This window comes from Rana temporaria, chromosome 3, assembly GCF_905171775.1.
Source record: "Rana temporaria chromosome 3, aRanTem1.1, whole genome shotgun sequence".
NCBI lineage: Eukaryota > Metazoa > Chordata > Amphibia > Anura > Ranidae > Rana > Rana temporaria.
The window spans coordinates 97,804,853-97,818,731 of record NC_053491.1 but is presented as its reverse complement, the minus strand read 5'-3'; the positions used below and the strand labels follow the sequence as shown (position 1 = coordinate 97,818,731).

At 40.0% G+C, this 13,879-nt stretch overlaps 1 protein-coding gene across 1 annotated transcript in view; it reads left to right on the top strand.

Annotated features, from left to right (window-relative positions):
• Positions 1 to 13,879, top strand: part of VPS13C (vacuolar protein sorting 13 homolog C) — a 388,870-nt gene that overhangs the window by 83,052 nt on the left and 291,939 nt on the right. Inside the window, exons 17-20 of the mRNA XM_040343051.1 lie at positions 744 to 838; positions 4,429 to 4,571; positions 8,533 to 8,725; positions 10,715 to 10,829. Of these exons, the coding sequence (XP_040198985.1) occupies positions 744 to 838; positions 4,429 to 4,571; positions 8,533 to 8,725; positions 10,715 to 10,829 (546 nt within the window). The remainder of the gene's footprint in view (positions 1 to 743; positions 839 to 4,428; positions 4,572 to 8,532; positions 8,726 to 10,714; positions 10,830 to 13,879) is intronic.

The following is a 13,879-nucleotide window of genomic DNA, read 5'->3' as shown; positions in this document are numbered from 1 at the left end:
GTTGTACTCCCAATACCCCCCCACCCCCAGGTTTTGTCCTTCCTCTACATTCAGACATTCAGATATGTGTGATCCTCTTTTCGCTCCTGTGCTTCATGAGGCAGAGAGCACTGTAAAGTACTGTGTACAAATAAGGCAGAGAGCTCAGCCTGCACCTCCCCGCTCCTCTTTGTACTCTTGCTGGCAAGTCCTTTGCAACAGATTACTTAATCGATTGGTAGGATGCAGTCAGGAGGCCAGCTTTTCCCCTTCTCTGCACATGACTTCACAATCCTCTCTGGCTCAGAGAATCGAGGATTTCTCAGATTGGGCTCTTGCTTTAGAACCCCTGAGGACTCCCCATGGTACCCCAGTTGAGAAACACTAATGTATAGTGATGCACCCGGACTAGGGGGGGGGGGGGACCTAAGTTATGAGCAAATACTTTGCAGAAGAGCTGAGTCCTGGCATAAAGAAGGACATTGGCGAGGACTTTTAAAACAAAATAAACAGTGGAGTCCTAAATACTGTAAACTGCTGCAGAGATCGCATAACAAATGCAACACAGGGGCACTGGATGGCAGCAGCAGGAAAAGATGTTGGATGTTCAAACTCTTTGGTTCACAAAAACATGTAAATGTGGAGAGCTTTATTATGATGCAGGTGTGCACTCTATAGTAGGTTGAAATTTAGATCTGATCATTTCAATACAGGCTTAAGAGTTACTTATGTGAGATTATACTATGTGTCACATTGTGTTTCAGAAATTGATGACCTCATGACTCCAGAGGAAAAAAGGAAGCTATTTACCGCTATTGGGTACAGTGAAAGCTCCTACAATCTCACTTTGCCTAAAAATGTAAGTGATGCTAATGAGCGCCTTTAAAAGCTCACAATGGATAATGGAGGCTTAAATGTATTTAAACTAGCAGAACATGGCAGCTGTCTGTGTTAATATGAGGAATGATGCAGGTGATGGTTGCAGGTGAGCATCACTATTAACAATCACACATTTGCTACCATCTTCTACTATCATCCACTAATAGAGACCCACCTCTCCTACCCTTTCCTCTAGTGATGTTACATACACTTGTATATCATGGTTCCAATGTCCATCCATATTTGCATCATTTTTCCAATATGCTATTTATGTCCCAAGCCCTGTCTTTTTTGTATTTTTACAAAGAGGGAAAGGCATTGTTTATATTTAGCAGTCGGACAGTACTGTGCTAAAATGCTTTCTTAGTAAATGCACATTGGGTATAAATTTGAATGGAGTGCCGCCACCCTTTTTATCCCTCAACCATACATTTTATTTACTTTTATAATGTGCTTTTTTACTGCAGATTTCAAACCATACATTAATTGATTCATAGACTCAAGTATTTCTCATCATGTATAGGGGTAAAATTCTGCAGTACAAAGTAGACCTGTATATTGTAAAAAAAAAAAGGGGGAAGGTCTGTTAGCTGGGAATAAGAGTGCAATGGATGTGAGTAAAATTATCAGGCAGTATGTGTATAATTTACAATTTAAAGCTGAACTATGTAGGGGTGCTATGAGTTAAATCCAACAAGGTGCATGACAGCTCATGGACGTATCGCTTTAATTTACATCTGACAGATTTATGTAGCTCCAGGAAGATAGTTTTGAGAGTTCCAACACTAAACGCTGTTGTCTCAGCTCCTTGAAGTGCTGGGTTGATGCAGTTGCTATGCCATCTTTTCCCTCCTTGTGCTTGATCAGAGGTCTGTGTATTATGTGAACTCATTCACAAAATACAAAGGCATCCGTAAATGAGCTCAGAGGGGAGGGCTGACATAGCTGTGCTGTGTGGGTAATAGAGATACGACCAGAAGGTGGCATGAGTTTTTGGGTTTACATCCACCAGTCCAGCTCAGTCATTTAAAAAAACTAAAATGCACCCTAGCAGTGTTTTTTTTTTTTCTTAACTCCTGGAGTTATGCTTTAATGGACCTAAGTTTTTCCCAGCGTTGTTTCTATCCACGCTGCTGCCTACACTTGCACAGGAATTGAGAAAGTTGTTCTGTCGTTGTACAGACTTCTGCTTTATTTGCTAAAATTGGAAGCAAGAGTAACAAAATTTTATTTGGTTATAATCTTCTATAGGATTACAGGAGGGAAAATGTATGTTAGGAAATATCTGTATTTCAGTAATGTTATGCTTGCAACTGTCTAATATTACACTCTGAGTGTAATGATATAATAATAATAAAGCGGTATTAAACCTGAAAACCCCAAAAATTATAAATTGCAACTTACCAAAACTAAAATGTGGAAGTCTGCATTTATTAGTTTTCTTAAGCTTTTTATTTTATTTTTACCTGGCGATATGGCTAGTAACACTCATCCGATCTTGAAATGTCAACTCTGGATGGAAGAACAATAGACACTTTGAACAGCAGCATTGTCTATCTGGAGAGAGGATAGTGTTGCATGCATTAGAAGATTTATGTTCAATCTAGGTTTATTTAAAGAGTTTATTTGCATAAAGTACACAGAAATCAACACAACATATAAATAAAAAGGAGAATGGATAAATTATAAAATGCAGAAAAGTGAAAAAAAATATAAAAAGTACAAAAGGAAATAAACATATACATACATGCTTGTCCTGGGACTAGGGTTGGGTAAAACGCAATACTGGTGCTGCCACAGTTGCGGCAAAACAGATTGAGATGTATTAAGCCGACTGAAATAGTAGTTGGCTGATAAATTGTTAGTGCAACCAATAACATGGTGTAATGAAAAGACAGGGATGACCGAGTGAGAAAGGTAGCGATGGAAGGAGAAACAAAAACCAAGGGGGGCATACAGAGAAGCCTTCACATTTTAGATGCACTTGACTAACAAATTAAAGCTATTAACACTGTTTAACCACTTCCAGACCGCCGCATGTATATGTACGTCGGCAGAATGGCACGTACAGGCAAATTGGTGTACCTGTACGTCCCTGCCTAGACGTGGGTCGGGGGGCCGATCGGGACCCCCCCCCCCGCTACATGCGGCGGTCGGATTCCCGCATTCGTTTATAGCCGCCCCATCGCGATCGCTCCCTGGAGCTGAAGAACGGGGAGAGCCGTATGTAAACACGGCTTCCCCGTGCTTCACTGTGGCGGCTGCATCGATCGAGTGATCCCTTTTTAAAGGGATACTCGATCGATGATGTCAGTCCTACAGCCACACCCCCCTACAGTTGTAAACACACACTAGGTGAACCCTAACTCCTACAGCGCCCCCTGTGGTTAACTCCCAAACTGCAACTGTCATTTTCACAATAAACAATGCAATTTAAATGCATTTCTTGCTGTGAAAATGACAATGGTCCCAAAAATGTGTCAAAATTGTCCGAAGTGTCCGCCATAATGTCGCAGTCACGAAAAAAATCACTGATCGCCGCCATTAGTAGTAAAAAAAAACTATCCCCTATTTTGTAAACGCTATAAATTTTGCGCAAACCAATCGATAAACGCTTATTGCGATTTTTTTTTTTTACCAAAAATAGGTAAAAGAATACGTATCGGCCTAAACTGAGGACATTTTTTTTTTTTTTATGTATGTTTTTGGGGGATATTTATTATAGCAAAAAGTAAAAAAATATTGCATTTTTTTGAAAATTGTCGCTCTATTTTTGTTTATAGCGCAAAAATTAAAAACCGCAGAGGTGATCAAATACCACCAAAAGAAAGCTCTATTTGTGGGGAAAAAGGGACACCAATTTTGTTTGGGAGCCACGTCGCACGACCGCGCAATTGTCTGTTAAAGCGACGCAGTGCCGAATTGTAAAAACCCCTTGGGTCATTTAGCAGCATATTGGTCCGGTCCTTAAGTGGTTAAGCAGTTACAGCAACCGTTTTTTTTGGGGGGGGGGGGGGGGGCGGTAAAGGTTTTACATAAATACCTTTTTTTAAGCATTCATTTTAAATTGCTTGTCTTAAACTTCTAACTGCTGCTTTTTGCTCGGCACCTTGGCCCGGTAAATGGAAATCGAAAAATAACACTTACTAGCAGGATCAACAGCTGAAAATAAAAGACTAAAAAAAAATGAATGCAAAGTGGTAAGCTGCAAAATACTGTAATAGTGCTCTTTTGTCTTTGGATTTAATTAAGATGTTATTTACAATGTTTATGTGATTATACCAAGCTTATGTGTGATCACTCACTGATTTCTTACAAAATTATACAACCAGTTTAATTAAGGAGCAGATTAGAGTATTAACTGTACATGTGTAAATCTTCCAAATTTGATCCAAACCTTAGCAGAAAATACAGGACTCTGCACCAGGCTCTGTGTAAGTACACTTGCAGCTCTAAGAAAAATTGCAGATCGCTGCCAAAAATTTGGCAGTAATATGGAGCTTCACTTTTTTTTAAATTGGTGGTCCTTTTGGTCTGTTAAATAATTGTTATTATTTGGTCTATTCTTAGTACGTGGCTCACATACTGGGTTTCAAGCTTCTCAGCACATCTATAACTATCCGAGAGGATGCCAAGGCTCCAGAGACCCTGAAAATTCAGATAATTGATCTCAGCACAAAAATCTCCCAGAGACCAGGCGCACAGGCTCTGAAGTGAGTAGTTTTCTTTTTGTTTTGTGCACATAAATGCCTATTAAAGGGGTTGTTAAGGCTGATGTTTTTTTTTTTTTTTTTTTATCAATTTATTCTTTATGCATGAATCATGATCACAAGCATCCAAGACTGCATTTTGGCTGAATCTTTTGATTATATGTACTGTAGATGATGATATATTTTTTACTTTTTTTTTTCTGTAATTGTTTGACAATGTTTAGATGTAGCTTTTTACAGATTGGTGAACCTCTGTCCATCTTTACTTTCGAGACACTCTGACTCTTGATGATGCCCTTTTTTATACCTAATCATGTTACTGTACTGTTTCCAAGTAGCAAAATTATTTTTTACAGCTCTTTCCAGTTAGTACCACTTACTTTGACAACTTTTTGTTGCCCTGTCCCAACTCTTTTGATATTTAGTGCTGCCATCAATTTCAAAATTGCCTTATTTTTTCCTTAAAATTATACATTGTGAAATTTGCAAATCATTGCATTCTGACTGTTTTTTATGTAGATTTTATACAGCATTTAATTTTTTTTGCGAATTGAGGTTGTATTGCTTTCACTTTGATATTTGTGGTAATACCCAACGTGATACAATCATCATTTACATATGCATGCTGGGCCTCAGTTGCATTTGCGCGTGAGCACTGAGGGAACCTGGGTAACTTTAACTGCTTTCTGCCCACCGTCAAATGACGGAGGGACGGTACGAGTCTCACTCTGGTTGGACTTCATATGACGGCTGCTCCCGTGGGTGCGCGCAGTGATCGTGGTGTTTCTAGGACACGACGCAACCCCGATCTCTGTAAAAGAGCCCTTTACCCATGTGAGCGGCTGTGTCTAATCACAGCCGGTCACATGTAAACGTGGAAATGCTGGTAATCGGCTCTCCTTGCTTCACACTGACAGAGTGTGTGGCGAGGAGAGCCGATCAGTGGCATCTCCTCGTAGGGGACATCCAGACATGTAATCGGGTCACTGATCATCAGTGCCCTGATTACAATACAGCGCCAAGAGTGCCTACCAGTGCCAGCAATCAGTGACCATTAGCAATGCTAGTCAGTGCTGGCTATCATTGCCACCTATCAATGCCACCCAGTGCCACCTCATCAGTGCAGCCTATCAGTGCTACTTCATCAGCACACATCGGTGGAGGAGGAAAATTACTTATTTACAAAATTTACTGACAGAAACTCTTTTTTTTTTCTGGTCTTATTGTTTTACAAAAAAACAGTGGGTAAATACCACCAAAATAAATCTCTATTTGTGTGAAGAAAATTATAAAAATTTCACATGGTCAGTGTAGCTTGACTGGGCAATTGTCATGCACAGTGTGACATTGCTAAAAATTGGCCTGGGCAGGAAGGGGGTGAAAGTGCCCTGTAGACATGTGGTTAAACAAAAATGTTAAATATTTTTATTTTGTTTAAATTCTTTTTTTTTACTTTTCTTTTTTTTTATTTTTTTTTTAAATGTCCTTTAGGTGAATAATACTGCTTGTGATGGCTTTTGGCAGTGACGGGTACTCCCTTTTTTTTTTTTTTTTTTTATTGACACCTGATATCTGTCCTATTCTTCAAACTATCTGATCAAACAAATCTGTTTTATCAGATGCTTCCCTGACTGTAATGGTCAGTGAAACGGTTCTGAAACGGGAAGTGACATCCATCTCCTCTATGGGTACCCAACCTGACCGTTTATAGTGATGGAACAGGAGAGCCTGGGTACAGAAGGGTAGGGAGAAGCTGTATTTACTGGCACCTCAAGCATGTGTCTAATGTATGCTCTGGCAATGTTATTGCAAACCTCGAACCTGAAGGAATGGGAACATGTTTTACCTACAGCCTTATCTGATTGAACAGAGTCAATCATTCCTGAAGGAAACATTGGGGGGGATTGGGTCCAAATGAGGGACTGTCCCAACAAAACAACCTCTTGGGTCCAGTGTACAATTGGTCAGAATACTTGCTGCTCTGTATGTACAGTATCTCACTGCACATGTTATATTCAGTTTGTATCTACTGTTTTTTGCAACCACTTCATCCCTGGAAGGATTTACCCCCTTCCTGACCAGAGCATTTTTTGCAATTCGGCACTGTGTCGCTTTAGCTGACAATTGCACGGTCATGTGACATTGTACCCAAACAAAATTGACATCCCTTTTTTCCCACAAATAGAGCTTTCTTTTGGTGGTATTTGATCACCACCTTTTTATGTTTTGCGCTATAAACAAAAGAAGGGCGACAATTATGAAAAAAAACACAGTATTTTTTACTTTTTGCTGTAATAAATATCCCACATTTTTTCAAAAAAAAATTATGTTTTCATCAGTTTAGTCCGATCTGTAATCTTCTACATATTTTTGGTTAAAAAAATCACAATAAGCGTATATTGATTGGTTTGCACAAAAGTTATAGCGTCTACAAAATGGGGGATAAAGTTATGGCATTTTTACATTTTTAATATAATTTTTTTTATACTAGTAATGGCGGCGATCTGCATTTTTTTTTTTATCGGGATTTCGATATTTTCGGGACACATCGGACACCGTTGACAAATTTTTGGGACCATTGACAATTATACAGCGATTAGTGCTATTAAATGCGCTGATAATTGTATAAATGTCACTGACAGGGAAGGGGTTAACACTAGGGGGTGATCAAGGGGTTAACTGTGTTTCCTCACTGTGTTCTAACTGTAGGGGGTATGGGAGTGACCAGGGGAAGAGAGAGATTGGTGTTCATACATTGTATGAACACACCAGTGGCGGTGCGTCGATAGTGGGCGCAGGAGCGCCGCCCCCTCTCTCTCCTGCACTGCCACTGAAGTCAACAATACATAGATTCATGCATTGCATGAATCTATGTATTGTCGCCGGCGCTGCTGCCACCCACTGTTCAGATGGCCGGCCCCCTGGTGAGCGCCGGCCATCTGAATAACAGCAGTTGGTTGGCTTTGGAAGTGTCTATCAGAGCCAGCGGCTTCCCGATTACAGCCTGCTGGCTCTAATCGGCTTTCAAATAGTTAACCAGGGGACACACAGGGTATGCGTTTCCTGATTAACACTGACACGTGTCTCAGACAATCAGGTTCATCGGGTCTGGTTACTGGTAACCTAATTGGCTAATACAACATCGAGGGCGTGAGAAGACATCGAGGGACAGTGGAGGGAGAATGGCTGACCCGAGAAAGGTAAGTGCCGGGCGCGGGGGCAATCTGGTGGTAGTTGAGGGGGCAATCTGGCGGCATTTCACAGGACAAACTGGAGGTTTTTGAGTGGTGACAATTGATGGCATGGCACAGTGGTGACAATTGATGGCATGGCACAGTGGTGACAATTGATGACATGGCACAGTGGCAGCAATTGATGGCACAGTGGCGGCAATTGATGGGCACAGTGAGGCTGCAATTGTTTTTTTTTTTGTTTTTTTTTCGTTTGTTTGCGCCCCCCAAAAAACTTTGAACACACGATCAGTGACTTTTATCCTGCGAGGACCGTGATCTGTGTGTTTACACACACAGATCACGGTTCTTGCTCTGTTGCGCAGTAAAACTGCGGCGGCTGGTCGGCAAGTGGCTAAAGTTAAAAACTTAGGATTTTATGTGAACCCATACACATTACAATAATAACTTTAATTTTAATAGATAGTAAAACCAATTTGTAATGTATGCAGCTAGTAAAACCTTATGTTTAGCAAACCTGAAAATTTATGTTTTTGTCATTTTGAAAACTTTCGAATGGTATTTGTTGAAAAATAAAAAAAGGAAACCTTGTTGGGAGCGTAGCAATAATTCTTTAATATTTAAATGTATGGGGTAAATCCCCTGTATCTTAGAGTTGCATCTTGTTAAGTAGACACATTTTGTTCAAGATGAACCCCGATACATAATACATTATATCAGTATACTAGTCTTTGCAATTTAATAATTATTATAACCTTCAATACATCTTTCAGGGTTGAGGCAAAGTTGGACCACTGGTATGTGACTGGCCTTAAGCAACAAAATGTTGTTCCTTCACTTGTAAGCAGTATTGGTTCCAAGGAGTCATCTCTTCTTAAAATTCAGTATGAAACTAACCCTGAAAATAGCACTGCTGATCAAGTTCTGATACTTCAATCCCAGCCTGTGGAGATTATTTATGATGCCGTAAGTAAATATAACCAAGAATGCCAAGCTGTTTCGTGTCTTGTATTAAAGTGTATGCAAACCCTAACAATGAACTTTCTAATTGGCTCCCTTTTGGTTTGTTAAAACGGTAGTAAACTTGTTTTTTTTTTAAAAGTTGCACTGAGCCACTCATGCGCAGCTCAGCGAACTATTACGAGATATTTGAAATAAATAATGCACCAATGTCTACGGCGCGCACTAAGCGTGCCGTTGCTGAATGACATTGTGTCGGCTCCCGCACGCACGTGACATCAACGCTGCTCTGGCCAGTCACAGCGCTGGAGCAGCGTTACCCAGAAGGAAAAGGGTGAAAGATGGACGCTTCATGGAGGCGAGGAAATCGGGGACATCGCAGGCTTCGGTTTCAGGTAAGTGACACATAATGGGCTACTATGCGATGCATAGTAGCCCATTATGCTTTACCTTTGCAGGGAAACTAAGAGGAAGTACACCCTTTACCTCTTTAACTACCGCTTTAAGTATATGATTAAAGCAAAGTTCCAGCCTGGGTTAACAAAAAAATTTAAAGTCCGTAGCTACAAATACTGTAGCTGCTGACTTTTAATATAAGGACAGTCCAGGGAGTCGCAATGTCGGCACTCTAAGCTGACCTGTCCATCGGCTCTGGGTTCAGGGGCCGACATCCTTGCTTAGGGATACAGGAAGTGAAGCCTTGCAGCTTCACAGCCTGTTTACTACTGCACATCCATTTCTGAATGGTCCTCTCGTCTCCTGGGATACGCACAGGTCCCAAAAGGGAGAAGTAGGAGGGCACGATAAAATTGTGGATGTGACGTACCTCCCTTCAGCAACATGGGACGGAAGTCCTGAGTAAAACATACCAAAAAGGTATGAAAAATAAAATAAAAAATTCCAAAAATGAGTGGGTGGGGTGTTCTTTTGTTTCAAACAGAGACATTTTTTTTCCTGGAACTCCGCTTTAAAATTGCTGTTATATTTTTTTAAGAAGTACGAAAATGCCTGTCCTGCCATAAATCCAGTGTTGTCATCTGCACTTTGCAGTGTTATCTTAAAATGGTTGTAAACCTTACATTTTAAAATAAAAACGAGGGTATACCTACCAGCTCTGTGCAAAGATATTGCCTGGAGCAGCTCCTCACCGCCTCTTCTTCGGGTGCCTGCATAGCATGCCGGCTGCTATTGGGGCATTTGCGCAAGCGTGCTACCGAGCCAGGCTAAATGTGTTCATGGACACACCCAGCCTAGCTTGGCCCCGCCCCTTGCTCCTTCCTCACCTGATTTGACTGTCTGATTTTGTATTATACTTCATACTGCCTGTGAGAAAAATGTGTGCTATCTTGTGTGCTTAGGGGATACCTTTAACCCCTGTATCTGTGTTATTTGGTCTATTATTTAAACCTTGAATAAAACCAATTTTTTTATTGAATTTTTTATTATAACAAAACTGTACATTAAAGTGGAACTTCGGTAATTTTTTCAACTTTCCATCTATTAAATCTTCTGCCCTTGTTTTCATTTTGGATGGCAAAACATTTTTTTTTACGCCAGTAAATACTGTATTTATTGGCGTATAACACTCACTTTTTTACCCTGATAATAGAGAGTAAACTGTGCTTGCATGTTATACGCAGGGGGGTTTGGAAATTTTTTTTCCCTGAAACTTCCCTCTTAAAGTTAGGGTGCGTGTTATACGCCGATAAATACGGTACCTTATACAGCCCACACCCTGTTTCTTGTATGGTAAAAAGCATAGGCTTATGATTTTTAGATCTAGATTGAATCCATAGTTGGAATAGTAGACTACTGGTACAGATAAGATCACATTGCATCATTTCTGAGCATTCTTTCCTGCCTTTTGGACAACTATTGTGTGTGCTCTAAAACCTCAAATTGTTATGGTAGTTTAGTCACCCCATTATAAAGTGTGAATTCTCTGTGGCTTTCTTTACCTTCATGTATCTGAAGATGTTATGCTTTGTTTTATAGGTTACCATAAATGCACTTGTAGACTTTTTCCAGACTCACAGAGGAATGGATTTAGAACAACTCACATCTGCAACATTGTTGAAACTGGAGGAGATCAAAGAAAAAACGGCTGCAGGTAAACCTTTACTACTTACTACTCTACTTGTACTCTATTACAAGTTAATTAGGGTAAAATACATGGTTTCTTTGAGTTCAACCCAAAACCCTAAATCTACAGATGACACGGAGGAAGGCAAACAAAAAAAACTTTAAAGTGGTTCGCACCAACACAGGAAAAAAAAATGTTTATCTCCTAAATAACCAAATGGTGGGAATAGAAAATGCCCTGGCATCAGTGGTCGGTAGGCATAAACCATGCCACAGGTTTGATGGTCTGTGGGAGCAAAAAATTAGCCAAAGTTGGTGTTAGTGGGAGAAGTAGTCAGTATTAGTGAAGGGGAATAGTGCCACATCATTGGTGTCTATGGGCAAAATAGTGTCGTCATTTGTGTCAAAGGGGGCAATTCTACCCCATGCCCTTGGGTTTGGGTGCCACTGTTCTGCAATATTATTTGAATATGGGATTAATACACATGAGTTTTAGAATTTGAGCTTTATATGGCGAACAGGTTTTGAATAGTGAGTTAGTTTAAATGCTGGCTTTTTATATCTGTCAGACTTCAGTGACATACTCAGCAGAATCTCCATATATTCCCAACGAGAACATTATAAATTAGAAATTCATATCATTTTGCATGCATTGCTTGACTGGCTAATTTTTCCATAATGTGAAAAATATATTTTTGGTATTTAGCTGCAAGTAACCCCTATATTCTGATCTTATTAAAAGTAGCAAATACTTCTCAAGGAGATCCCACTTCTTGCCCCATCTCCCCCTATTGAGGAATCCATTGCTCTCCCATCTGTATCAGATACCTGACTTACAATTGTGGACTGCCTGAGAGATTACGACCCTAAAGCACATTATTTCTGATGCTACACCCAATTCCCTGAAACCATTTATCCACAGCCTGACCCCATGGAATGCCTGCAAGTGTGATGAGGAAGCTGTTGTCTAACTTCTATCTCAGACTCTCTGTAGCCCATGCCTCTAAACTCTCTCTGATCTTTGAGAGATGGAGGAGGGATATCCCTGAGCTTTCTGAGGGGGACTGGAAGGACAGTATACAGTGCCTTGAAAAAGTATTCGTACTGCTTGAAATTTTCCACATTTTGTCATGTAACAGCAAAAAAACGTACATTTTATTTTATTGGGATTTTATGTGATAGACCAACACAAAGTGACACATAATTGTGAAGTGAAAGGATAATGATAAATGTTTTTTAAATTTTTTTTACAAATATGTGAAAAGTGTGGCGTCTATTTGTATTTACCCCCCTGAGTCAATACAGAACTTTTGTAGAACCAGCTTTGGCTGCAATTACAGCTGCAAGTCTTTTTGGGGATGTCTCTACCAGCTTTACACATCTAGAGAGTGACATTTTTGCCCATTCTTCTTTGCAAAATAGCTCAAGCTCTGTCAGATTGGATGGAGAGTATCTGTGAACAGCAATTTGTAAGTCTTGCCACAGATTCTCAATTGGATTTAGGTCTGGACTTTGACTGGTCCATGAATATGCTTTGCTCTAAACCATTCCATTGTAGCTCTGACTGTATGTTTAGGGTTGTTGTTGTTGCCTTATGCGTTTATATGAAATCTCCATTAACAGTTGTAAAATATTGTGATTCTGAATATATTTAGTTTAGAGTTGTATTAATATGGGTGTAAAATATAACTTCCCAGAAGTCCCTGTTATACAGACAATTTGCGTTGCCTAAGCTTGTTTATCTAAACAATGGGACCTAAACCTCTTTGTTCTACAAATATTCACTTGAAAGGGTCCCTCGTTTAGATATGCAATGAAGGTGGCCAGCTTGTCATCAATACTTAACTTCCCTAAAAATGTCTTGTATCTACAAGTTAAATCTCCTGCTCAAAATAGTCTGCACCGAGGATTTGCAATTAAAGGGGGCTGACTTATGCAAAGTATAGGGACTGGAGATTTAGCCAATCCTTATCCAGGAATAGAGAGGCCCAGCAATCTGAGCCACGCCATGCCAACCAATGAGGCACGGGTCTGTCATGATATGCACAGACTAGATGGAAGGGGAGAGATCACTCTCTCTGGAAGGGCAGTTGCCAGAATGGAGCCTTCACATGCAGTAGCATGGTAACTATGGAATGGCTCCCTTGCACATAGATCTAAATGTTTGTCTTATGTCTTAGCCCTCTCATTGTTTTGTATTTTAATGTTTTAAGGAATATACTCTGTATTCCTTCATGTAATCCATGATTTTTACCCTTTTCCTGTACAATGGATAGATTGCTGTGTATTAGTTTGGGCCTTCTCACTACTTACCAATAAATGTTGTTGTTGTGTTAACGCTTTCACTCATGGTCAAAGAACTCTCATTAATCCAAATCATATCTGAGATATATTATATCTCAAAATATAACTCTTGGGTAACAATTGTTGTCCTGCTGGAAGGTGAACCCAGTCTCATGTCTTTTGCAGACTCTAACCGATTTTCTTAGATTGCCCTGTATTTGACTCCATTCATCTTCCCATCAACTCTGACCAGCTTCCCTGTCCTTGCTGAAGAAAAGCATCCCCATAACATGATGCTGCCACCACCATGTGTCACAGTGGGGATGGTGTGTTCAGGTTGATGTGCAACGTTCGTTTTCCACCACACATAGTTTTGCTTTTAGGCCAAAAAGTTCATATTTGGTTTGCTTCTCGCAAACTTCAAATGGGACTACGTATGGCTTTCTTCTTGAACAAAATAAATTAATATGCCACGCTGTGCGGTTTATCTCAATAACAAATAATGCATATTACTCCGTTGTGAACCTATATATTCCTTAACATAAAGTGCTCTTGTGCCAATATCTATTAATTGATAATAATGAATTGGTGCTATTCAATAGTTACTAAAGTGCCTGTAATCATATATTGTCAGGCGATTTCTGAGTATCTGCTACTAGAGGTTGACCGATATGGGTTTTTAATTGACCGATGCCGATGGCTGATATATGATGCCGATATGATGATGCCGATTTTTGCGGCCGATTTTTTATTTTTTTTTGGCAGGTGGCACTGGATGGCACTAATTGGCACTGG